The following is a 23,754-nucleotide window of genomic DNA, read 5'->3' as shown; positions in this document are numbered from 1 at the left end:
TCATTTAAATGTCTTTTAAATTGTTCTGGATGTGTATCTGTCTCTTTAAAGTAGTAAAGTAGTAGAGTCGTCATTTTAAAATCTAGATTTGTGTGATAAATGTAGGTTTCAGAAGTTCCAGCTGTAAAGGGTTTTCTTATGTTCATTATTGCTGCTGAACAGGGCTTCTTTCTTCACTGATGCTTAGAAATGTTTTTATTTCATCAGTTTTGAGATATATTCTTTCTTTCTGTGAAGTCATAAGTGGTTGTGTTTTTTTAGAGAAGTAAAAGAAAGCATATGTCAATACAGTAATATAAATATAATAACATACATAAATAAGACACACAGTTTTAATGTTTCAAGCTCCATCCATGGTTTTGGAGCCCTGCTGTCCTACAGAATGAAAAAAACCCTCTCTACATCAAAGAATTTCACACAGTTGTACAAAGTGGAAAAAAAAGTGGAGTGAAGCAAAAAGGAAGACAAAGTAGCAAAGAGATGGCACATGCCTTCCCTCACTCCCTCAGAATGGTGATAAAGTTTTGAGAAAATTAGCAGCCCTTTTTATCTTGGAGATTGTGTGCTATGTTGTACGTGGCCCTGAGCTGTGCTACATGTATCAGTCTGGTTTGATGAGAGGGGCAACTCCTTCCTGAAAGAGCACAGCTGAGCGTCTTCTTGGGGGGAGACGGATATGATTAAACTTGATGGGTCTAATCCGGTGTGTACTAGCTCACTGAAGAAAGATGAAAAGAAAAGGGTTGACAGTATTATAGAAACTAATATGAGGTAATTTATCTTCTGCTACAGTCCAGACTAGTAATTTTTGCCTTAGTCCCCAGGAATTTCTGTGCATGTTTCTTGGTAAAGTCTTAATTTACTAGCTGTTCACCTATTTAGAAAGCTGTTAATTTTTTTCTATTTAGCATGGGTGATACAAGCTGAACTTGTAATTTATTTCAGCCTGGAAACCAAGGCTGATGTAAAAAGCATGAAGTGTTGTCTCCGTCTCCACTGGAATATCTTTTTTTAGCAGCAGTCATTAGCTGGGGGGAGATTTGCATGTTGTAATGTGTATCTAAAGCTCTAGGATTGCAGTTTTGTTTCAGTCCTGTGTGGGACCTGATGGAACAAAAAAATCTCATGTTCTGTCTTCTGCCATGTGTGCTCCCAGCATCACCTAAACAAAGTTCTGTTCTGAAGATGTTATTTTTATATTTCGTTATTTTGTAGTCACTATCAACTGAAAAAAAGTTCTGTCTAATGAAACTCCTATCAAGACCTTAGGTCTGAATTTTCATATTGAAAGATTTAAGTAACAAAGGCCAAGAAATCCAACACATTTCTGCTTTACTGTAGAAGAGCAGAAGCACACAAAAATGAGAAAGCTTACTATAGTCTAAAAGGCACAGCTAAAAGAGTTGTACAAGTGGTGTGAAGGAGGTTATGCTAGAAGTACAGAACCAGTGCTTGCCCTCTACCAGAAGGGCTTGAAAAAGGGTGAAAGTCAGTCATAAGGTGATTGCTGGGCATGAGAAAGCATCATTCAGAAAGCTGAAGTTATGTCATGTCCAAGTGAAGAAGTTTGAAAGGACATTTAGCCTTAGCTGGTTAGAAACAAAAGTACAAATGGGCAAGCCAAAAAGTGACTTTGAGGAGCAAGAGGGAGTGTCTGAATGGTCTTGGCCTCTTCAACTTGGTAGAGAGACCATGGAGGGTGACATATGATAGAAATTGCAAAATTATGAGTGGCACAGAGAAGATTGATATCAATTGCTTTTTTTCCTCCCCATTTCTTCCAGAAGAAAAATGAGGGGGCATGCAATGTAACTGAATTCTAAAAACCAAAGTGGTTCTTTGTGTAAGAGACACTGAGGACTCCCTTTGGGTTAAAGTTTACATGGGCTGAAGGAGTGACTGGGTAAATTTGTAGAAGAGGGACCTTTTGAATGTTGCTAAATACATAGAAATTGCTGGAAATACTCTGAGCTGAAAACAGTGGGAGGCCATGGGATTGTTGAGGGGGAATATCTTACGTGCCTATATATGTTAGCACTGGTGTTGGTAGCTGAACTTGCAGATGAAAGTGATGACTGATAGAAAAGTGACTGTTTATCCTATTTTTTAGTAAGGGTCAGTTACTCTGGGAATAACATGTTGTAGAATGCATGTTGAGCAGCTTAATCAAAGAAAAAAGGACTAAAGCAAAAATGTTCAAAAAATGTGTTGTCTAATGTTTGGTTTTTTTTATGCTGTCTTCCCAGGAATCATATGATCATGTTCTTTTGAATATTCCTGTCACCAGAGAGCAGATGAATCAGTATCGAGCTGCAGCTGAAACTGCTCAAAGTGAACTTGCAGCACTTTCAGTGAAGTATGATTGTGCTCAGTCAGAGGTATATTTAAAAATACTTCCAAATCCTTCTCCAAACCTGAAGATTCTCTGTAGTCACTTTATGCAGAGAATAGAAAGCTTGAAGAAAGTCCAAAGCTTTTTGCTTTTGATACAAAACTTCTGTTTCACGTAATATTCTTAGAATTTCCATGTGCGCTTTATTCAGCTTGCTTCTGTGTTCAAGGACTGAGTGTGAGTTTATATTTGAAAGATTTGAAGCAATCTAGCTTTTTATCATCATCATCTAAATGCTATCGTTTTAAATTAAACCTGAATGTTGATATTTCTAAATTGTGGTTCTATGAAAGTTCTGATAGATGTCCTCCTGTTGTTGCTGATGAGTTAAGATATAGCAGCCCATCCTCACCCATTTCCCCACTATCCAAGTTACAGCTCCCCGCATTTGCTTTGCTTTTATCACCAGTGAAGTTGTGTTTGAACTAATGAAATTGATTGTAACTAGAGAGGCTGAAGAGCATGCACACATCCTTTTCTTCTGTTTCTGCTGTGCAGATGGTGTTCTCAGGAGAGAGGAGAATTTTTAGAGTTTCTGTATTTTCACATGTAATTAATTTATTTATTTATTTAACATATGACTGGCTGAGGTTGATTTGATCCAATTCAGCAATGCAGGCAGTGATCAGTATTAAAATTGAGTTGAATTTTCATTTAGGAGATATGAAATGCTTACACTTATTTACATATGTAGATTTGGGTGTGTATATTCATGAATATACATAAATACATAAAATTTGATAGAAACTTGTGAATGTTCATCCAACCAGTTGTTTAAACACATGTACATTTTACAAAAATGTATTTCTTTTGCACATTGTAAAGTGCTTTGTGATATACTTGCATAGCATCTAAACATTAAAAAAGGCTCTATCAATGAAATAAGATTTATTTAATTGTGGATAGCTGAATATGGGAAACAGGAAGAACATGTAGTATTATAAGAGAATGAATTGTTAATACAGTATATGGCCAGAAATACAGGGATAAATGTCCATCAGCTGAGCTTGAATTTGACCAGTTGATACTGAAATTACCGCTGAGTTCCCCTACGTTTAATGGCTATGCAGGATCGGTACTTTAAACTTCAATTTTAAAAAGCCAGAATCTCATGTTCTCATAGAAAGAATTTATTACTGGAAATGTTGAATGGCTTTATTGCCAGCATGACTGACTGATTTATAGATTCTTTCAGCACTGTGCTTGCAAAAGCACAGTCAAGAAAGCAGCTGTTCATGCTCTTGTTAATAAAGACCTCCCTGACCCAGCTGAGGTCAGAGCCTTGTTCTGCTGAGTGCTCTGTAAAACTGATGATATGGGATTATTCTTGCTTTTTCTGCTATTGGAACTGACCACAGAGGAAAAAATATCATATTTTGCAGATGGGGAGTTGAACCACAGAGTAATTTTAAGGTTATGACCCCTTTAAGCTACCATAGCTTGGTCCAGCTGCCAAGCAAAGCAATCCTATTGTTCCTTCAGCTGCTCATTTCCTTCCCCACACTACTCCATCCCTTCTGCTGGCACAGATGTATGTGTAGCTTTATGGTGAATGGTTTTGTTGGGGACTGATGCAATTGAAAAATAAAGCTTTTCCTTCTGGGTTTTTTTTTAGCGAGATCGGTTTCCCAATCTTGTTTCACCTTGTAGCCATGTAAGTGCTTCTGCTAGCACAAAGAAGAGGGTGGAGTATGGAAACGAAGCCCAGGAGCCTAGAAAAAAGGAGAGCTGCTTTTCTTAAAATCATTGCTGCTTTATGTCAGCTCCAAAGTGTCTGATAAACCAGTGCTTGCAGGGGAAGGTCATCAGAGACTACGCTGCTGCTGCAAAAGTGATCCTCCTACCTGACTCCTCAGTGTTAGCCTTTTCTCTGGGATGTGGCCAGCTCTCTTTCCTCATGCTCCATTGTAGAAAGTGAATTCTTCTCTGTCAGCTGCGTTAGTTACATTGTTTTTGGAGATGTCAGAGAAACACCAGAGCTGGTGCAAGGGAAAGGACAGGCATGCATGGCTTGGAGCAGGAGAAGCAGGACCTCTCTTTTCCAAGGCAGTCACCATTCAGCTGGCTCACCAGCCTCCTGGAATTTCTCTGAGTATCTTGGGTTTGGTTGCATTGGAAGCCTCTGACAGAGCAGTGGATTTCCTGAGGTCCTGAATTGCAGCTTAACGTCTTAAATATTTATTGCCTTAAAATGTTTGCCACAAGTTAAAAGACCTAGCACATCATAATCAGCAGTTCATGTGGCTTACTTATTTGCCCGTTAATTTTATGTAGTAGGAGATAAATGTTTTGGATTGCATCTTGCTGCTTATAATTGGAATTGTCAGGAAAGCTGAAACATGCCTTAACACTTCTTGTGACAAAAAAAGCCACTTTAAATTACTTCTTCCTTTTAACAAAATAAAACACACTGAAATTTTATGTGCCTGGTGTGTCTGCTTCAGGCTCAGTCTTTTAGAGAGGCTTGTAGCAGAAATAGTTCAATTGAAAACAACATTTTGAACTAAAAGAGAGAGGGGAATGTAAAGAAAAACGACTGAACTCCATGAACTGTTGGGAAGCTCTAGCATCACCTCTGGAACAGGTCCTTGATATTTGGCAGTGATGTTCCTCCTCCCATCCTTCCTTAAAAGGCTCTCTTGTTGTTTCTCTGTAAATCCAGCTACATTTGATTGGATTATCAGACCAAAAAATAACTATTTGCATAAGATGAGAAGAGGTTGCCTACAGCACAACTCTCCAAAAATGTCTTTGCCTCTGAATATGCTGCAAATCATCAAAAGGGTTCACTCTTACACAACAGAGTAACAATTCCCTGCAGCTATAGACCATCTGTGGAATTGTGCACCAGAACTAGAGGCAGGGAGGAGGCAGACAAAAGAGGGAATAGTGGTGTTAGTAACTGTACTGTAATGCAGATGCGTAAGGGAGGTGAGTTAAGGTTGTGCAGCAGAACTTAAGGTGGAGTTTTGCTAAATTCTGATTTTATAAATAAATTTATCTTCCTGTAAGAGATTACCTTGAAAAGTTGTATGTATTACACAACAGCAGATTTTGTTTTTAAAAACCTTTTTCTTGCTTTTTGCTAGTTATACAAAAATAAAATTTTGTACCCTCCACTCAGTCTTGCATGATAGAAGACTCTGAGTCTTTTGTTCCAAAACGTGTTTCTTGTCACATTGCTATACATGTAGTGCAGTCATATATTTCAGCCTGGGCAAAATTATTCTTCCTTTTTTTTTCTTTAATTGATTTTTTCCTTTTCTATCTATAGCTTCTTGAACTCAAGTCCAGAATGGTCTCCAAAGAAGCCTCTTTTCAAGAGCTGAAGGCGGAAGCTGAAAGCTACAAGGAAAACAATGCTAGACACATGTCTCGCCTCCTGTCTTTGCAAACTCGAATTCAGGAGATGGAGGAAGAGGCACGTGTGCTCACCACTTCTAAAAAACAGGCTGAGCTGACAGCTCAGGTGGCATCTAAGGAAAACTGGGAACTGAAGGAGGAGCTTCATGAGCTAAATGCCAAACTTAAGTAAGATTCATGTGAGACGAGAAACAATTTTTGTTCGGGGTGACAGAATGATACAGTTGTCAACACAGAAATATACATTGGTGGACAGACTTTATTGCAGATCTGAATTTTGTTACAATGCCTTGCACAACCGCAGTGTCTATGTGGAAGGTATTGAAATTTGAGTTTTGGTTTGAGTTGTTAGCTCATAAATCAGGTTTTGAAAGTTTTGTCCTTCAGAGGAGAAATGATGATATGAGTCAGCTTGGTGTAACCTCATTGTTTACAAAAAAGGAGCACAGAGGGCTGTTTGAACACAGTAGAAATGATAGGTATGGTTTCCTCATTCAGGTATTTCCATGTACGGCACTGAGGCAAGCCTTGTGTCTTTCATAGCACACTTGTGATAGGCAGTACCTGCAGCTATGGTCTAGTGCCCTGGTCTGTCCTTATCATGTGGCATCTTTTGCAGACATCTACCTGTCACCTGACATGCTTCATGGGCCATGCGATAGTGAGTGACTGTGCTGCTGCACCACTCTGGTCTCTTTTCCCCTCTTCTGTGTCATGGCTGGAACTGGAATTCCAGTGTCAAGTGAATTTCTTCCTTAGTGTAAAGCTGTCTGTTAGGAGCAGTATAATCAGAAAATATGGTATAGTTCCTAGTTAGTAGCATCCTGAGGGAAGCATGTTCATGTTTGGTTAATGTTTGTGCAGATTTCAGAAATGCTAGCTTTCTCTGAGTTTTCTTGTGCTTTCTTCTGGAGGATTGCTGTGTGGGGTTTGTTTGGGTTTTGGTTGTTTTTCTTAATGTGCATACTGATTCCACAAAACTTATTAAAAGATAGTATCATTAGCTATACTGTCAGCGTAGTGTGTCAGAGTACTAATCTATCAGTTCTGCCTAACTGCTAGTATTTCAGGTCTGTGGGATGGAGACTGATAGCAATGTTGATCACAAATAAAATTGATTGGTGTGAAAATATTCTGAATTCTAAAATTCCAGAATCAGTGTCAGTCATGTTATATTAATAGACACCTTGTAGACTGTTGTAATGGATCTTTTTCCACCATTACAAGGCAATATCCATGTCTCTCTCAATACAGTCTAGTTAAGAGCAAGGTGAGTGTTTACCAGATGTCTGTATTTCCCAACTCGCTATTTCACACAGCTCTTCCAGGCTTTGTGCATTAGGAGTGGATAATTAAGTTATTTTAACATTTAGAGAAATCCATTGCAGTGTACTTGTCTATTACCAGCTGATTTGCAAAAAGCCCTGTCTGGAGAGTGCTGATGTTGACCACCAAAGATTTTAGATACGATCCAAAAGTAAGTGAGGAGATAGTTAAGCCAAAAAGTATATTATGTATCCTAGCAACATAGACAACATGACAGTCTCTGACATAATGATTGTTAAGATTCTTTGAAAAGCTACTTCTGGGAGAAAAAATAAAGAAGAAAAAAAGGAAGAAAATGCTCCTATCCTGTTTGCCTAACACACTGGGAGAAAACTGCCAAAATACTAGTATCATACTCGCCTATTGTTGCAGTGATGTGATCAATTTTATGTAGCATAAAACTGTGCTGTCACTCCCAGTGCAATCCTGGCTGCTCTGTTTTGCCCATGACGCTTGTGTCAGCACTTCTGTTTGTGTTGCTGTGTAGTGATTGGGACCAGGGAACTGCTTCAAGACAGAAGTGAGCAAAATAAAAAGCTTAATTTCCAGCTCTACCAGTCCCAGGTCTGGTTCACTGTGTGCATGGAGAGTACCACTAGAGTGCTGGTAAAAGGGGAGGGACAAAGGGAAGTTGAATCTGCTTTTTGGAAGGAACAAACGTGTTGGATTGGTCATGAGCCTACAGTGTATGCTTTCAAAGCTTTTTCTCATCCTCAGCTAATGGCTACATGTGTCACTTAATGAGCTTTAGTCGCTTAGTCTGGGCACCTTAGTAGTACGTGGCACATGACTAGTCCTATATTAGGTATTTGAGAAAGATTTTCACTGAAAACCACTAATAAAAGGTAAGAGAAAGGCATGAAATGCACATTTACATTCTATACCTAGGGATATAGTAAAAAATGTGTAATGAATTTTCTGACTAGTTTCCAAGATGTACACGTCTCTGATTGAAAAGGATGTTTTCTACTCAACATGTCTATTGCCAAGGTATTTTTAGAGCTTGAACTGTGAAAAGCTTTTTTTTTTTTTCCCTTTTTTTCCTCCCCTTCTCTTTGCTCATTAGTTCTGAAGAGCTAGCAAAACTGTGAAAGAGCTGCATTCTACTTTTTTGTACCTGATTGCCTATTTTCTAGGTGCTTAGACCTTTATGGCCCCACTGGAGGTAATTATGTTATTTGCAGAGTTGCCAAGTACATGCTTTGTACTTCAGGTTGTTTATTTTTAGCAGGTATAGTTCTGTGTGTGGTGTGCCTTCATTTTTCAGAGCCACAGAACAGTTTGCAGGGTTGATGGTCAATCTCATACATATAGGCATGTATGTACGACATGTCTGGAGCCTCATGCCTTTTCACTTCTGATATATCCCTCCTCAGGACAGCAGCTCAGTAACCATCCCACAGCTTAATTTTGCTGGGGCTATAGAGGAGAGGGAAGTGCCTGGAGGTGAGGAAGCTGTAAAGCACTTGTTTCTTGAAGGCCAGTGCCTGCTGCAGAAGGCAGAGTTCTTTTGGTTTGTGCTGTGTGCTGTGCACTAGCACATGGAAATACCCTTGTCTTGTCCAGAGCAGTAATTAAGGTTTTCCATCATTCTCTGTTATTTTTCTGCTCTCTTCCACTTTGCAGTGTTGACAGCTGTGCTAATCTCCCTCCTAAGGCAACATTTTAAATTTTTTCATGGACCATCTCTTTTGCTTAGTGATTTATAACCATTTAATGCATGTGTTTGCACTCATTGTGTGTTTCCTATAAGAGTCTCATGCTGCTTTTTGATTATGGAGTGATGCTCTGTTGCCTGGAGGGAAAGAAATCAGAAATGAAAAAGAATGAGTCCAGAAATTACTAACGTGCCCACCTTGAAAACTGAGAATAGTTATATGCTCTAATAAGCAAATGAGTTTTAATAAAATATTTCCTCTAGACAGATGTTTGGTGCTACCTCATGTTTCGTTTTATTCTAGTATTCAAATCTTTGTGAGAACGCTCAGCAGTTTTGTCTCTTGCCACTCTACCACTAAGTACCTCTCTTATGGGTGTTATCTGAAAGGTATTGGAATTGATACTTGGATTATACTAATGGTCATTTTGAGCTTTATTTGGTTGGCTATTTTTGTTAATCTGTTCCTTTGTAGCTTTTCAGAAGTGATGCTCAGCATTGCAGCATCGTGAGCAAGATTTGAATCTATGTATTTGCTACCTGTGCAGACTGTGGCAATGCTTGTTTGCTGGGCTTGTCTTTGTCCCTGGCAATGGGAGGGTTGTAACCACATTTATGCTAATGAGTTAAACTGACTGCTCTGGTTGTTTGTTCTTATAAAACGTTCACAAACTGCTGGTAGGGCTGATGACAGATGTTTCACGTGGGTATGTATCTGCATGAAAGGTGCCTTCTGAAATTGATGAAATTGATGATAAAAAGCTGCCTTCATACTTTTGTGGTAGTCCCTTAATATTTTCTTTTTTAATCTATCCCTTTCATGGGTAGTGTTACACTGCAGAAGACTGTATTACAGCAAAGTTCTGTCTCCCATCTCTGCTGGTAAACACTTTGCAGGTACTTGTACTGATGTCTTATGCTTCTATTAGTCCAGTCCTATACTTCTCTTTCCCCAGAATTTGTTCATCAGCACTATTAGCTTCATTAGAGAGAGGATGTGAAGTGCTTTTAGCATATTTTACTAGAATTTTACCACTCTCTTCTCCCTTAATTTTTCTAAGCTTTTGCTTGCAGCCTCCATTTTTCAGTATCTTGAGAGCACTGTTTATTAACATCACCTAGATCTTGTGTTTTATTGAGATATTGTGCTGAGAATGAGGTTGGGATCATAGAAGATTCTTTGAAGTGCTAATCAAAAGCAAAGATGAAGAAATGTTTACACTTAAGGAAATAAAAGTTATATGTATGAACAGATATAAAGATTTATATGTAACTTTTAATATTCATTTTGTGGTATGCAGAAGCTAGCAATAATCTTGAGATAATGTCTTTTGCCTAGAATTCTGTTTCAGAGAACATTCATCCTGATGTGTGGTTTTCTTTTCTGTCCGATTAGTAAAAATTTGAATGAATGCAAAGAAAGCACGACTCAAGTTTCTAAAATCCGCAGAAAGTATGAAGAGCTCCTTACACAGCTGTCTGGATTCTTGGACACAGACATCAGAGAAAAAGAGAAACCACAGGAACATTTAATGTCAAAGGTGATTATGTGTAGGCAAGGGTTTCTGTATAGCAATTTAACAGAAGAATATTTGGTTGTTAAATAATTGTTTATTTATTAAAATAAATAATAGTTATAAATATATTATTTATTAATAAATATTTGTGGTAAATAATGATTTGCAGACAGTGCTATCATTTAAGACATTTATTTAGTTTTTTTTCCCCTGTTGGGCTGATTTTCAAAGGTGCTGAACACTAACAGACCTCAGTGAACTCGGTCTGCTCTTACTTGCATAAATATTTTATCAGCCTGTATTTTCCAAGTACAACCCTGATTAGATTCTTGTTTGAAAGCTTTTCTGAAAACCTTAACACTGGGAGTCACTAGGTGACATGTAAACTAGATCTTAACGCTTATCTTGAGCTGACATACCATTAAATAGAAACATCTGAAATGGCACACCCTAAAACTACCTTAACTATGCTCTGTAACAAATGCTGTAAATAACTGTGTGGGTTTTTTGAGACTTAGTCACAAAACTCTATTATTTCTCTTCAGAATACTTCTGAAATTTCAAAAACTAAGCTTCCATTTAGAAAAGAAAAATAATTTTTATACTCTTAACCTTTACTGATGCTGCTGAAGGAGATTTTATCCTAATTTTATGTATTCTCGTGTTCTGTCTAGTCTTTGCTGTCCTGTTATTTCTTACCTAATATGCTCCCAAGTGATGTTGGGAAATTCTGTTTCATTATATTAATATTATTATAAGAGTTCCAGCTATAAGGAAAACTTAAAAAATGAAGATTATCTAGTTATGTATCACATTGATTTCTTAAAATACTTGCCCTCGTAATAGTACAAGCATACTGAAATTGTAACAGATACTCTAACAAAACTTGGCTAGTTGTCATTAGGAGCAAAGATGTTTGTGTTAAACTGTAACTCTTACATGCTTTAAGTTGAGGAAATAACTGGATTTTAAGGGAGAAGTATATGTTGATGTATTGTTTTAGCAATGTGGTAATAAATCTAGTTGGAAAATCTAATATGTGCTGAAAAGTGTGTGCATTAGGGAAACTTAGCAGCTAATTTTTCTGTTTGGGGTCAAGGCACGTCTATTTCGCTTCATTTCCCACATTCCCCCACATCCCCATAAAACAGAATTGATCTGGCTTAGTTTTAACAAATGTCTTACCGGTAGGAGTCAGGATACAATTGTTACGTTATGCACTCTTTGAAGTGACCACATTCATGTATTCCACTTCTTGGAAATAGCATAATGTATGAAACCAGTCCTAGAATCCTCCTGGAAACAACTCCTTTTTGCAAGGTTTTAGTTGCTCAGAACAGCAGCCCACCAGGTATTTGGCCCTGCTCTTGAGCATGCTTATGAAATAGTTGTTGCTAACTCAAATCTCCCATGTCTAAAAAATTTCAAGCATAAAATGCAGCTTTTATTTTCTCATTCCAAATGAGAGGCACATATTTTAAAAAGCCAGACTGAAATGGTCTGCTTTTCACATGAAGTTAGCTACATGATCTGTTTTCATTTTCTGACCTGCTTCAGGTCGGGCACAGACATGCAGTGACAGTAGCTCTCCACCTGTTTAATAGATCATAGAGATTGTGTGGGAGTAAATCTGAACCACATTACACTAAGGTGTGGGCGTCTGGTGGGAATATGGTTCTCTTTTTAGTTTTCTTTCTACTCTTTTTAGAAAGGAGTAGTAGAATCCAATTATAAATTTGACCTAGGGGTCACCAGAAACACCATGTCTTTATTTGGATGATTAGGAGCAGTTATACTGGGATGAATATATATCGTTGTGAAGTGCTTTAAAAAAGTTACTAGTATTTTAATTGTTTCTCTAGGTCTCTGAAATCTGTAAAGAAAATCTGACACTAAAAGATCAGGTTGCTGCTCTTCAAGAAGCTATCAATACCCATGAGATGGAATCAAGAGCTAATAGAGAAACTATCATGAGGCTTGTTTCAGAGGTGACTAAGGAGCAAAAGAAGGCAGCAGGATACTATCAAGACATGGAAAAACTCAGTAAGGTACATAATTGCATGACATGTATGTTTGTCTGTTTTTCAGATGTTTTCTCAAAATTTCAAATTAATTTCCAATAGGAATTTTATGAGAAAAAATGCTTCTGAAAAACTGGTGACTAGGGTCTTTCCTAAAAAGGACATTTTTCTCAGGTTATTTTCAACTTTTTGAAAGCTTCACAATATATGGAGATTAAACGATAACATTGTGTAAAATAGATCTGGATTTAGGTTTGATGCCTTCTGGTGATGCTTGCAAACTTGTATTTTTGCTTCCTTTGTATTGTAGCCTTTTCTGTGCTTGCACAAACATGTAAAGAAACAGACTTTTATACAGTTAATGAGTATATCTGAGGCACGAGCATGGAACCGTGAAAAAATGTTCTTTTAAATATTATTTATGTGATAATACAAGTTTTCTGAGGATTCTTCTACTCAGTTTCTGTAAAAAGTCTAATGAGAAATTGAAAGGAATTGATAAGACGCTATTTTATTCTTTCTCTTAAGGAACTTGAAGTGTCTTGGCTTCCAGGTGCCCTAGATTATCTTTTCACTGAGTTATAAACTTGTGTTTCATAACTGTAAATACTCAGTTGGCTCATATCCAAGAAGTTGTAGCCAGCAGGATTGCTCTTGCAGGAAAGCACTGCTTTGCTGTGGGGAACCCATAGAGGAAACCTGTGCAGCAGGAATGGTGGGGAAATGAGAAATGTAATTTAAGCTGCAAGTCAAGTATTCACCAAACTCATCTAGGTATGATTTCGAAAGGAAAAGGATGTAATTTAAGGATTTACTTGCTCCAGAATAACTCACCATTAAGAGGTTTTGTACACAAAGGACAGGTGAACAAAGTGAGCTTCTGTAGCAGTTTTCCTTATTGCTTTGTACTTTGAGTGATAACTGTGGAAAGGGAGCAGTTTACTAAAACCATAATGAAAATTCCCTGCAAGTACTAGAGCAGTGTGGTTAAAGCTGATGGCCAGAAAAGAAATTAGGAGAAGAAACAGACTGCCACATTGCAGCTGAGTTGTGTGTAACTGAGTTTGTAGACGTTTTTGACATAAAGGCAACCTTGTGCAAGTAAGTTTTCAAATGTAATATTACACACCACCCCCACCCCCCCCACCCCGCATTACTTTTTTTCCTGAACAGAATACCACCACCATACACCTTAAAGGATATAGTGTTCTGGTTTGGTTGTAGGCAAAACGCTTAGGAAATGAGAAATAGCTGACAGTGTGCTCTGGAGAAGAAAGAATTTCTTGTAGAGAAAATAAATGTGAAGAACCACAAGGGTCATAAATTTTACTAACTGTTGAAAATACTTCTTACCAAGCTGTGTAAAATTTTCTGAGACTCAAATGGGCCTGAGAGAACCTGCACCAAAAACTTAACAGGTCCTTTTTGAGAACATTGTGTTCTCATACTTCACTTCAAACTCGGGTACGTGAGCAGAGTGTAGCTTGCTCACTAACTAAGCCAGAATCAGGAGATGTTTTAAACCAAGATGAGGGCTTCATTTGTGACTTGTTTAGCAAGTTTGCTCTGACTGCCAAAAATTTTCCAAAGTTGAGCTAGTTTATGAAAAATATTTTCCTATCGTTATTGTGGATATGCCAAATATATAATTTATTTAACCCATTTTACAGATTATTAGTATTGCCTCTCAAATGAAGTGTATGCCATCGGGGCTTATATTTAGATGCTTATATCTAGATTCTGCAGATTCCTCCAGCGCTGTTCCAGTTTATCTGCTTAAATTTGCAGATACTGAGTAAATCTGTTGAGAAGGTTTTGTGTTTCCAAAAGCCTATTAAGAAATTCAGTAATGAAAAAATAAGTAAAAACCAAAAAAATGCTTTAAATCCATATATCTAAAAACAGGCATCCCCTGTTCCCCTGATGGGTGTCTTACTAGGTTCCAAGAAGGGCATTCATGGTATAAAGCTGGTTTGACTTTGTCAGATTCTTTGCTGCACAGTTTAAGCACATGAACAGAGCTGTACGTTTGCAACATGTTCCCCTGTGATGGTGAAAAGCGTAAATCCATACTGTTCCTGTGCCAGGAGACACACACAATTTTCTATCAAAATTCTTCCTAAGTGTATAGAGGCTGTCACACTGTTCTGCCCGTCTTCTCCAGCAAGTCTCAGCCACCACTCTGTTCCCTGCCACCTCTGAATCATTGCCAGTTTTTCTTGCCAGGTAGTTCTTCAGTCCTGCTACTTGGGATTTCTGTGAACTCCCTCTCTTGACCAGGTGCCTTTCTGTATGTCTCAGGAGGAGGGAGCAATCTAATGATCAATTAAACAGATTGTAGAATCTGAAATTCTTGATGAAGAAAATGAAAGCCAGTTGGTTATGTTTTAAGGTTAATACGTGACAATAATTCAGAATGTTCTTTAGTATATTTGATACTTGAGTATTTGGTGCAGGTAGCTGGTTTTCATTTGAGGAACATTAGCAAGCGAACGGTATCTGCAGCCTCGCTGCATCACAGCAGCAAACAGCAAACAGAAACTAATGTAAGTAACAAAAGTAAGCCACTAAGCTGTTTTTGTTGTAATGTATTAGTTTGCTTTTAGAGTTCTGAACTTCTCATATTTCTGACTGAATATTCCAAGAGCTTGCTTCTGCAATTCTGTAAATATTGTGTGCACCTTTATTCTGGCAGTGCTGGATATCAACTCCACATTTGATGGAAAATAACTTTTAAATGTGGCCCAGATTTCTAGACTGAGGATCAGAAGATCTGATCTTTTTTTATGTCCAGATGGTGGTTATTAGTTATGATAATTATAATTTACAGAATTATAACATTCTATGAGAATGTCTGTAGGTCCTTGTAAAATGTCTTACTTGCTCTAACCAAGTTTCTTTCTTGTATTTAATACATCCCTATATGACACTTATTTAGAGGTACAGAATATGATGCCTGTATTCTTCTTCCAGATGAATTCTTACACCAGCTACATCTCCGGTTACCACTGCTAAACCACAAGGACTGTAAACTAACTTGCTCTTATCTCTCATCTTCTCTGATGATTCAACCTGGAAATATTTGTGATGTCTGCTGAAATCTCTCCCTAATGTGTATTTTCTTAATGATATCTTATAAACAACGACAAGCAAAACCCCCCTGTGTTCTGAGAAACTCATTACTTCATCTATTGGGACAAGAAAAACCTAAACCCATTTGGTTGTGTCTCCTACAATCAAAGTATTTGGGTATATTAAAAATGTAGGCATGTTTATAGAGTTAAATCAGTTTCCTTAAATAATAATTACATATTTTAATTAACTATATTTTCATACAATCAAATGATTGTATAATGAATTTATACTGATTACATACTACTTAGATTTTATTAATAACATAATTTACTACAAGTCAGTAGTAAATAGAACCATGGGATTGTTTAGGTTGGAGAAGACCTTTGAGACCATTGAGTCCAACTGCAAACCTAGCATTGCCAAGTCCACTGCTAAACCATGTCCCTAAGTGCCACATCTGCAGGTCTTTTAAATGCCTCCAGGGATGGTGACTCAGCCACTTCCCTGGGCAGCCTGTTCCAATGCTTGACAGCTCTTCCACTGAAGACATTTTTCCTAATATACAATGTAAACTTCCCCTGGTGCAACTTGAGGCCATTTCTCCTTGTCCCATCGCTTGTTAATTGGGGGAGAAGAAACAGACACCTACTTTGCTACAACCTCCTGTCAGGCGGCTGTAGAGAGTGACAAGGCCCCCCCTGAGCCTCCTTTTCTCCAGGCTAAACAACTCCAGTTCCCTCAGCTGCTCCCCATCAGACTTGTGCTCCAGACCCTTCCCCAGCTCCGTTGCCTGTCTCTGGGCATCACATTTGCTAACTTCCAGTTCACTGGGACCTCCCCAGTTAGCCAGGACTGCAGATAAGTGATTGGAAGTGGCTTGGTGAGCACTTCTGCCAGCTCTCAGTACCCTTGGGTGGATCCCATCACACCTCATAGACTTGTGTGTGTCTCGGTGCTGTAGCAGGTCACTGACCATTTCCCCTTGGATTATGGGGGCTTCATTCTGCTCCCTGTCACTGTCTTCCAGCTCGGGGGGCTGGGTACCTGGAGAACAACTGGACTGAGGCAAAGAAAGGCATTAAATACCTCAGCCTTTTTGTCATCATTTGTCACTGAAACAATTTGTCATGCTTTCCCCCCACATCCAGTAAAGGATTATGATATACAAGTTCAAACATCCTTCTCTAATTACCCTCTTAAATAATTTAACCTAAATACTTTGCTTTTCAAAAGTAGATGAAAGCCCAAAAGCCCAAAGTTTCCTTTGAAAGATTAACAAGGGCATTGGTTAACACACAGCTGCTCCAAGAAATAAAAGGGAGGAGATGGACTTGTGGTTGTGACAGGGGTTGTAGAGTGATAGATACTGGTGAAGGACTGCAATTATGTAAGAATCTGCTACGACAGGTGAAATAATTGTTGATTAAGCTGCGTGAGTGGCCAGTAGCTGGTCAGGCATACAGAAATACTTTTAGCCATGCATCCTTTCAGCTTCCATCAGTCTGGGACTTCTGGATTCAAAGGCTGCATCTCCACGTTAACAGCTGATGCTGCTTACTGTATGACACAGTATGAACGTTTCACATAAAATCTCATGAAAGGCCTTTAGTAAGTAGCCCTGCCATTCTTAGTGAATTTTGACTAAAAATAATCAGTATTTCCTCCAGTTCTGTACATGAGACAGCTGTATTGCCACCATCCAGGTAAGGCTGTGGACACTGTCTCTGTGTGTCTGTTGCTGTTAAAGGTCTGAACTCCCTGGGCAGAGCCTCGGATGTCTCATGAGCTTTCACGTCTGTATCCACCTTCTTACAATGTTGTATTTCTCTTTCATTGGAAGTGAAAAACTTGTGTTTCATTTCTCTGGTTTTTTTGCTTTTCCTGTAGCAAATCTTTGGTTTCATGTTTCCATAAATTCCTGATTGCATTTACTATATTTTAAAGTTCTAATTGTTCTTAAATCTGAGAAAATCCCAGTCTCTTTAAAGTAAGCATGACAATGTCACTGTTACTAAAAGTGTCTTTGAATTTCTTTTCTTTTGTTCTGTAAACACAGTAGGATCTTGACTCCGCAGAAGTCAGTGGAACTTCTGCCACCAATTTAGGTGGGCCTGGGATTTCCCCTGGAATATGTTAGGTACAAAGCTGATATTAAGTATGAAAATAGATTTCATAAGAGTAATCTGTCTTACAGTTTTTCTGTGAAAATAATAATTTTGTTTGATATTTTTTTAAAATTACATGGAGTGTGCACAATCGACACAATATATTTTAATAGCATAACGTACATATTGTTGTAATTTTGATGGATAACTAATTCAGGAAGAGCTATAGAGGCTGGTCTAGTTGATAACCTCTTCATGAAAAATTTTGCAACAGTTTAGACAGATCAGGAGAGAATGAGTTTCTCTGACATCTTTGGTGCAGCTTCCCTGTTGCTTTAGCCATGGCTGAGATGATTAGTGGAGTTCAGGAGGAGAATGTCCACATAGTTTGTCCACAGGGCTGCTGGGTGATGCAGGCTGTGTGGTTTGGTGGCTGTGGTCTATGTACAGCCTATGGGGAAACATCTCCATTTTAACCTGAACAGCAAACGATGATTCAGTTTCCCTTCCAGTGGGAAATTGTTTTAGGAGCTACTGCATCTGTAGGAATAGTGAAAGACAGAAATGGATGCTGTTGGTTCCTGAGAGATTGTTAATTAAAGCTTCACAGCTCTCCAGAGGGCTCAATGGTAGGGGAGCCTTCATACCACCCTCTCTTCTGCAGGTGTTTTGTGGGAAGACCTTTGCAGAGCTTCTGAAGCTGAACATTGCCAAACTTGCAAGAACCCGAGCTTGATTCCAACATGTAAATCACTAAGAAAATGTGATTGATTACTTTTTAGTATTGGAAGCCAACAGATTTTAAAGATTCATGTAAATAAAAATACATTTGCTCAGCAACTTAAAATGGAACAAAGCCATTCCTAGGGCCAAAAATTTCTGTACAAAAAAGAGAGTTTTTGTACCTTCTTTGCTACTTTTTTTTCCTTTAGAAGTTAAGATAAAAGCTGGTGTTGGACATAAAAACAAATATTATAATAACCTCATCTGCAAAGCCACAATAGTTGCTTTTTTAGTAGGGTGTGGCATACTTTTGTAATGTCATACATGCAAAATAATTAGAGAAAACCCATTTTTACAGCCTCTTTTAATATATTGGATTAGATCAAAATAAAGATTTTAGTTTTTGCAGTGTATGGTTAGGTAAATGAGCAATTAAATTTGTGTTTACTTACAACCATAATAAAATGCTACAGTGCTTTTGGGATGTGAACCTGTGGTGTTTTCTCTGAATCTGTTTCAGTTGTGCTGGTGAGGTTTTTTTGTTTGCTTTTTTTTGTTGTTGTTGTTGTTGCTGTATTTTTTTTCTTTAGGAAGAGAGAACTGGAAGAGGTAATTCAAAGCTCTTGAAAACTAAGTTTAACTACCTGAATCACTTTGGAGTAGGTAGTGTTCACTCAGATGTTCTAAAGATATTAAAAGGTGAAATAGATTAATTATTAGTTATAGTATGTAATCTGACACTTAAAACTGCCTCTGAAATAGTGACTAATTTGACTAGTATCCACTTGTACACTAATAATGTACAACATTATTGTTAGATTATTTTTATTATATGATTGTTATATGATTATCATTAATATCATGAATATCATTAGATCATCATCATTATAAGATGAAACAACAGGCCAACAGACCTTTTATATGTATAGGACATTCTAGTTGGAATCTTGAGAAATATGAAAGTATACAGTATAGTAAGAGTTATCACAGCTTTAAAAAAACGCATTGTAGTTATTAAGATCAATAGAGTGAGGATATGTATTAATATGTATTATTACTGAAAATATCTTATGCCTTGTTTCCTCTTTTGTCTGTCTCTTTAATGTGAATTATCTCCCTCATTTTGTTTTGCAGTGTTAAATACAGCTCCTTTAGCCATTCCCTATAAAAGAGCCCCTCCCTCTGCTTAAAAGACAGAAATAATTTTCCCCAACTTTGCAGCTTGAATGCATTTTCTGTGAATGCAGCTGACCTAATATTGAACTCATGAGGGGACCTTGCCAGTGTCTTGTGCAATGGTCTGGGTACTCTTACACCTTCACTAGTCTAGTGCAGGTAGGGTGCCACCAGGTGAGCCTGGTTAGACTGTGTCCCAGCCTGAGTGGGTAACTTTAAGTACAGCGCTATGCTGTATGAGCCCTTTTGCTCAGGTCTTGGATAGCTGAAGAACCTTTGGTTCTGCTTTCTATGTCTGCAGGTGGGCACAGCCGTGGTAGATCTGCTCCATCTCTGGTATCTAACAACTTGTCACTGACATAGTCTACCCTGCCTAAATCCACCTAATGTCTAATTCTTTTTTCTTTGAACATTAATTTCCATAGTTACTCTTGTTTTCAAAATTTACGATCTGTCAATGTTGGGTAACTTTTTGACCCTACAAGTTGCATACTGAAACATTCATATAGTTCAGAGCCATGGGACATCAGCCATGAATGCTGAGGAGCCAAAGAGAAAACACAAGCTGTTGCTGTTCCATCCTTTCAGTCTTCTGTGGTGGAAATTGTTTTATCTGTCTGCACTGATCACTTGGGGTTTGCTTCTACGTGGGATACCACTTTTACATGTCACAGTCCCTAAATTTCCTGGATAGTGTTCAACACACATGCTGACCTTGCCAAAGCCAGGCAATGTAAGTTCAAGAGAGAGGTTTCAAGGAGGATTGGTCAGAATTTTTATATTTTGAGGTTTACAGCTTTTCATTATGTAAATTGCTTGTCTTTTTTTTTTTTTTTTTAATGTTTGGGCATCAACAGGCTTGCAGTTCCTTATTTTATATCTTGATCTTTTGATTCAACTGTGTTTGCAGATACTCACAATTTGAAAAAAGATCTAAAATTTCTTCTTTGAGGTGAAATTGGTATTTGAGCACTTGCATCTTCTTTTATTCTGTCTTAATGTCATAATCTTTTTTTGTTTGACCCCTCGCTCCCCATTTCTGTGTATAAAGAAGCTCAGGAATTTTTGTCACATTCAGGTAAGTTGATCCCGAGATCACCTCTAATTCTGCTCTTAACACTATATTCAAAGAATTCGCATTCTTTTGATCAGCCCTGAACTGGTCAGGCAGTTGGACTAGATGATCATTGTAGGTCCCTTCCAACTGAAATTTTCTTTTCTGGCCTATCCTATGCCATGCCATGCCATGCCATCCCATCCCATCCTTTTCCCTCCAAGATGAAATACTTTGGCTTTATTTGTGTTATATCTTGTTCATAATTTGTTTTCTAAGTTATATTATTTGAATGAAAAAATAAGATAGCAATAGTTTTACAATAAAAAAATCGGGTTTTGTCTACCTACAAATTTTATCTATGTACTACTTCTTGCAGGCTATTGCAATAGATTAGTCTATACTGTAATTGCAGGAGGCTTTGGGCTTTCATCAGTTTCAGTGGGAGTTCTATGAAGCCCTGATGTCGAGCCCATATGAGCCATATGGGTCCTACCTTCTCTATCTGCAGTACCTGCTTCTCATTTATTCCCTGCTTTGTGTGTGGAGGGGAGGGGTTATAACAACTTTTAAAGCCTAGTTTAATCTTTCATGTATTTTAGGATCTTGATAGCGCTATAATAGGGAAACGGAGTTTGGAGATGGAGATCAGAAGCCTCCAAGATAAACTGGCTACTAACCAGAAAGATCTGGATACCTCAAAGCGGGAACTGCACAATGTGAAGAAATCTTTCAGTGAGCTGGATGGAAGCTTGAAGAGCAGCAGAGAAGAGGCCAGGACTGCTCAGAGCTCTTTAGTGGCTTTTAAAGAGCAAATTGCTACCCTGCTCAGCGGTGGATCTGCGTTAGTTAAACCTTCTGAGAAGGCCATTTTGGAAAGGATCCAAGAAATAAATTGCAAGGAGGAAAGTAAAGAAATAGTAAGTCACCAACTACTGCACTTGCCCAATGCATGTGCTTATTTGGATCCTTTTTCATTAGAGTGTTGGTTCCCTCTGCTTAGGTTTTGAAATTACAGAAACCTTTAATTTTGTTGTCTATTGATCTGAGATAATAGGTGAAAAACATCTATGTTTTATTAAGTAGGAAGAGGTCAGAAATGAAATTAATAATAGATGTTGTTAACAAGAAAAGATATGGACAAGCCTCTCAAGACAATGGAATTTGGTTTCAGTGCCACTTAGTGGACATCAAAAGTGGCTGTGTGGCTGCTATAATTTAGTGGAACATGTGAGCAAGTATGGATTTGCTGCTACAATAGTGACTTCAAGGACTCATTGACTTGTTTCTCAAGGCAGACATAATTGATGAGTTGCCCCAGGAAACTTCTTTCCCTCCAATCCTCAAAACCTGCACCTGAAAACAAAAAAATATTTTTATGTTTACAGTTAAATGTTGTTGAAACCATAACTGTTCATCATTCAGGACAAAGGCAATGGGAAGGCAATAGGAAGGCAACTGGGTATTCTAATGTTCTGGCTCAAGGTGTTCTGGCTGGTAGTGTTTGCAGAGGTATGTCTGCATGTACAGGTAGAGAAGGACCAGCTCAGGAGGAAGGTGAGCCAGAATACAGTCTCACTGATGTCAGTAGCCTGACACTGCACTGAAGTTTCTCACTTGCTTACATGGGCATAAATTAATTTTGTCAGTGAGGACTATTATACAATTAAAGGTCACACACTAAATCAAAAGCTGTTTTCACTAAGCCACCAAAAAACCTGTGTCCTTGCCACATTTTAAAATTGTAGCATCTTCTGTTGATGTGATAGTTTTTTATGTTAGTAAATGTTTTCCTATTCTGTCCAAGATTGGAAATAGCGCTTGAAAATATCCCAGTGTGTTTTGATTAAACATTTTGTTAAAAACTACAAAACAGCTCCCCTATACCAGAGAATTAGTATGCCAAATTTCAGTGAAAACAAGCTTTGTGAAAATTATTCGCATTTGAAAGTGATTCACTGAAATGGAAGCATGGCAGCAACTTTTTAATGTAGAAACTCTTTACAGTTTTGCTATATGTCATGGAGTATTTGTTTCTATAAGCAACACACTTTCAAATTGAAATCCAATGAGAATTTTATGTGTGTATGTGTCTGTACTATTTGGTGTTTTGGCATACAGTTCACATTGTTGAGATGCCGATTATTTTGAGAACTGCTGTGAAAGGGACATTTAAGTTGACTGGTAGCTACTGAGTGAAAAGGTTTTGCTCCTGGAAATGATTTCAGGGGACCTGCTGCTTTTGTAGGATTCAGTTGCAGCCAAGTCCATTTGTGTGCTACACTGAGCAGCTGTTAGTCTCTGTGGATATACTATGGTACATTCCTAGTGCATGCTGCTTAGTTCTTATTGTTCCTGATTCTTTAATGTTATCTTTACATGCTAGGTTGCCCACTTGATCATCCTGTATACTGGTAGTATTGGGGAGGATTCAAAGTCAATCTTTTCTTGCAGATACAAACTTCTCCAGCTGCTTGAGAGGAATGTGGCTGGTTCTCCAAATAACAGCATTGATTTGAGAAGTCATGTTCTGTTAGAGAACTACTGTAAAATATACAATAATCAATTCTTCTTCTTCTAAAAGCTGTGCTTATTCTTATTTTAGAGGTGAAGAAACTGATGCCCAGAAAAACAGATATTTTTCCATAACAGTGTTAAAATTCATTTATGTGGGTGCTATGCTCTAACCTCTCTCTCCCCCTCAGAAAGACTTGTTGACTTTTCCTGTTGACTTTTGCAATGGAAAACAACTCCCTTTTTTGAGGGGCGTGTGTCTGAGGATGGAGACAGATTTGGTTTTCAGAATTATTTTTATGAAAATTAAATATATGTGCTAAAAGGAAGCCTTTATTACTAAGACAGAGCATGTATCAGCTCCAGTCTGCTGCTGCCTAAACCTTTGCTTTGGAATTAAGATGCTGCTCTTACAGTTGCCAGCTTTTGTTTGTTTATTTTTGTATAGTAAAGGAGCTATGACAGGTATATCTAGAATAGCATTCTGCTTCTGCTAGCAAATGCAGCAATTGCCTTCTATACTTCTAGCAATACTCCCCACCCAGATGCCAGTCTTTTCTAAAAACAAAAACGTAATTGGAGCTCTGTTTCCTGAACCATAAATATTAGCTTTAAATTTAATATTGCTTGGTGAATTTGGTCATTGTAGTTGAATGATGAATGATGATTTTGTGGATCATTTTATTTGCTAAATATGTTAAGTGGTGAAGCTTTAATGTTTTACTGCTATGATTCGTTTGGAAAAAAATTATTTGCATGGCTCCAAAGGGAACTATAATTACTAAAGCAGTGCTGGCACATCTATTCTCAGAATTTCTGCATGAAGATTAG

At 37.9% G+C, this 23,754-nt stretch overlaps 1 protein-coding gene across 3 annotated transcripts in view; it reads left to right on the top strand.

The window, feature by feature from the left end:
• Positions 1-23,754, top strand: part of CCDC170 (coiled-coil domain containing 170) — a 46,981-nt gene that overhangs the window by 5,205 nt on the left and 18,022 nt on the right. For all 3 annotated transcript variants that reach the window (XR_008748281.1, XM_055811326.1, XM_055811325.1), the window contains exons 3-7: positions 2,247-2,378; positions 5,667-5,923; positions 10,135-10,279; positions 12,118-12,303; positions 21,012-21,329. Coding sequence is in view for 2 of the 3 variants with exons in the window: in XM_055811326.1 (XP_055667301.1) it covers positions 2,247-2,378; positions 5,667-5,923; positions 10,135-10,279; positions 12,118-12,303; positions 21,012-21,329 (1,038 nt within the window). In the remaining variant the exon portion in view is untranslated. The remainder of the gene's footprint in view (positions 1-2,246; positions 2,379-5,666; positions 5,924-10,134; positions 10,280-12,117; positions 12,304-21,011; positions 21,330-23,754) is intronic.

This window comes from Falco peregrinus, chromosome 7 (assembly GCF_023634155.1).
Source record: "Falco peregrinus isolate bFalPer1 chromosome 7, bFalPer1.pri, whole genome shotgun sequence".
Taxonomy (NCBI): Eukaryota; Metazoa; Chordata; class Aves; order Falconiformes; family Falconidae; genus Falco; species Falco peregrinus.
This window is presented reverse-complemented; position numbering and strand designations above follow the sequence as displayed.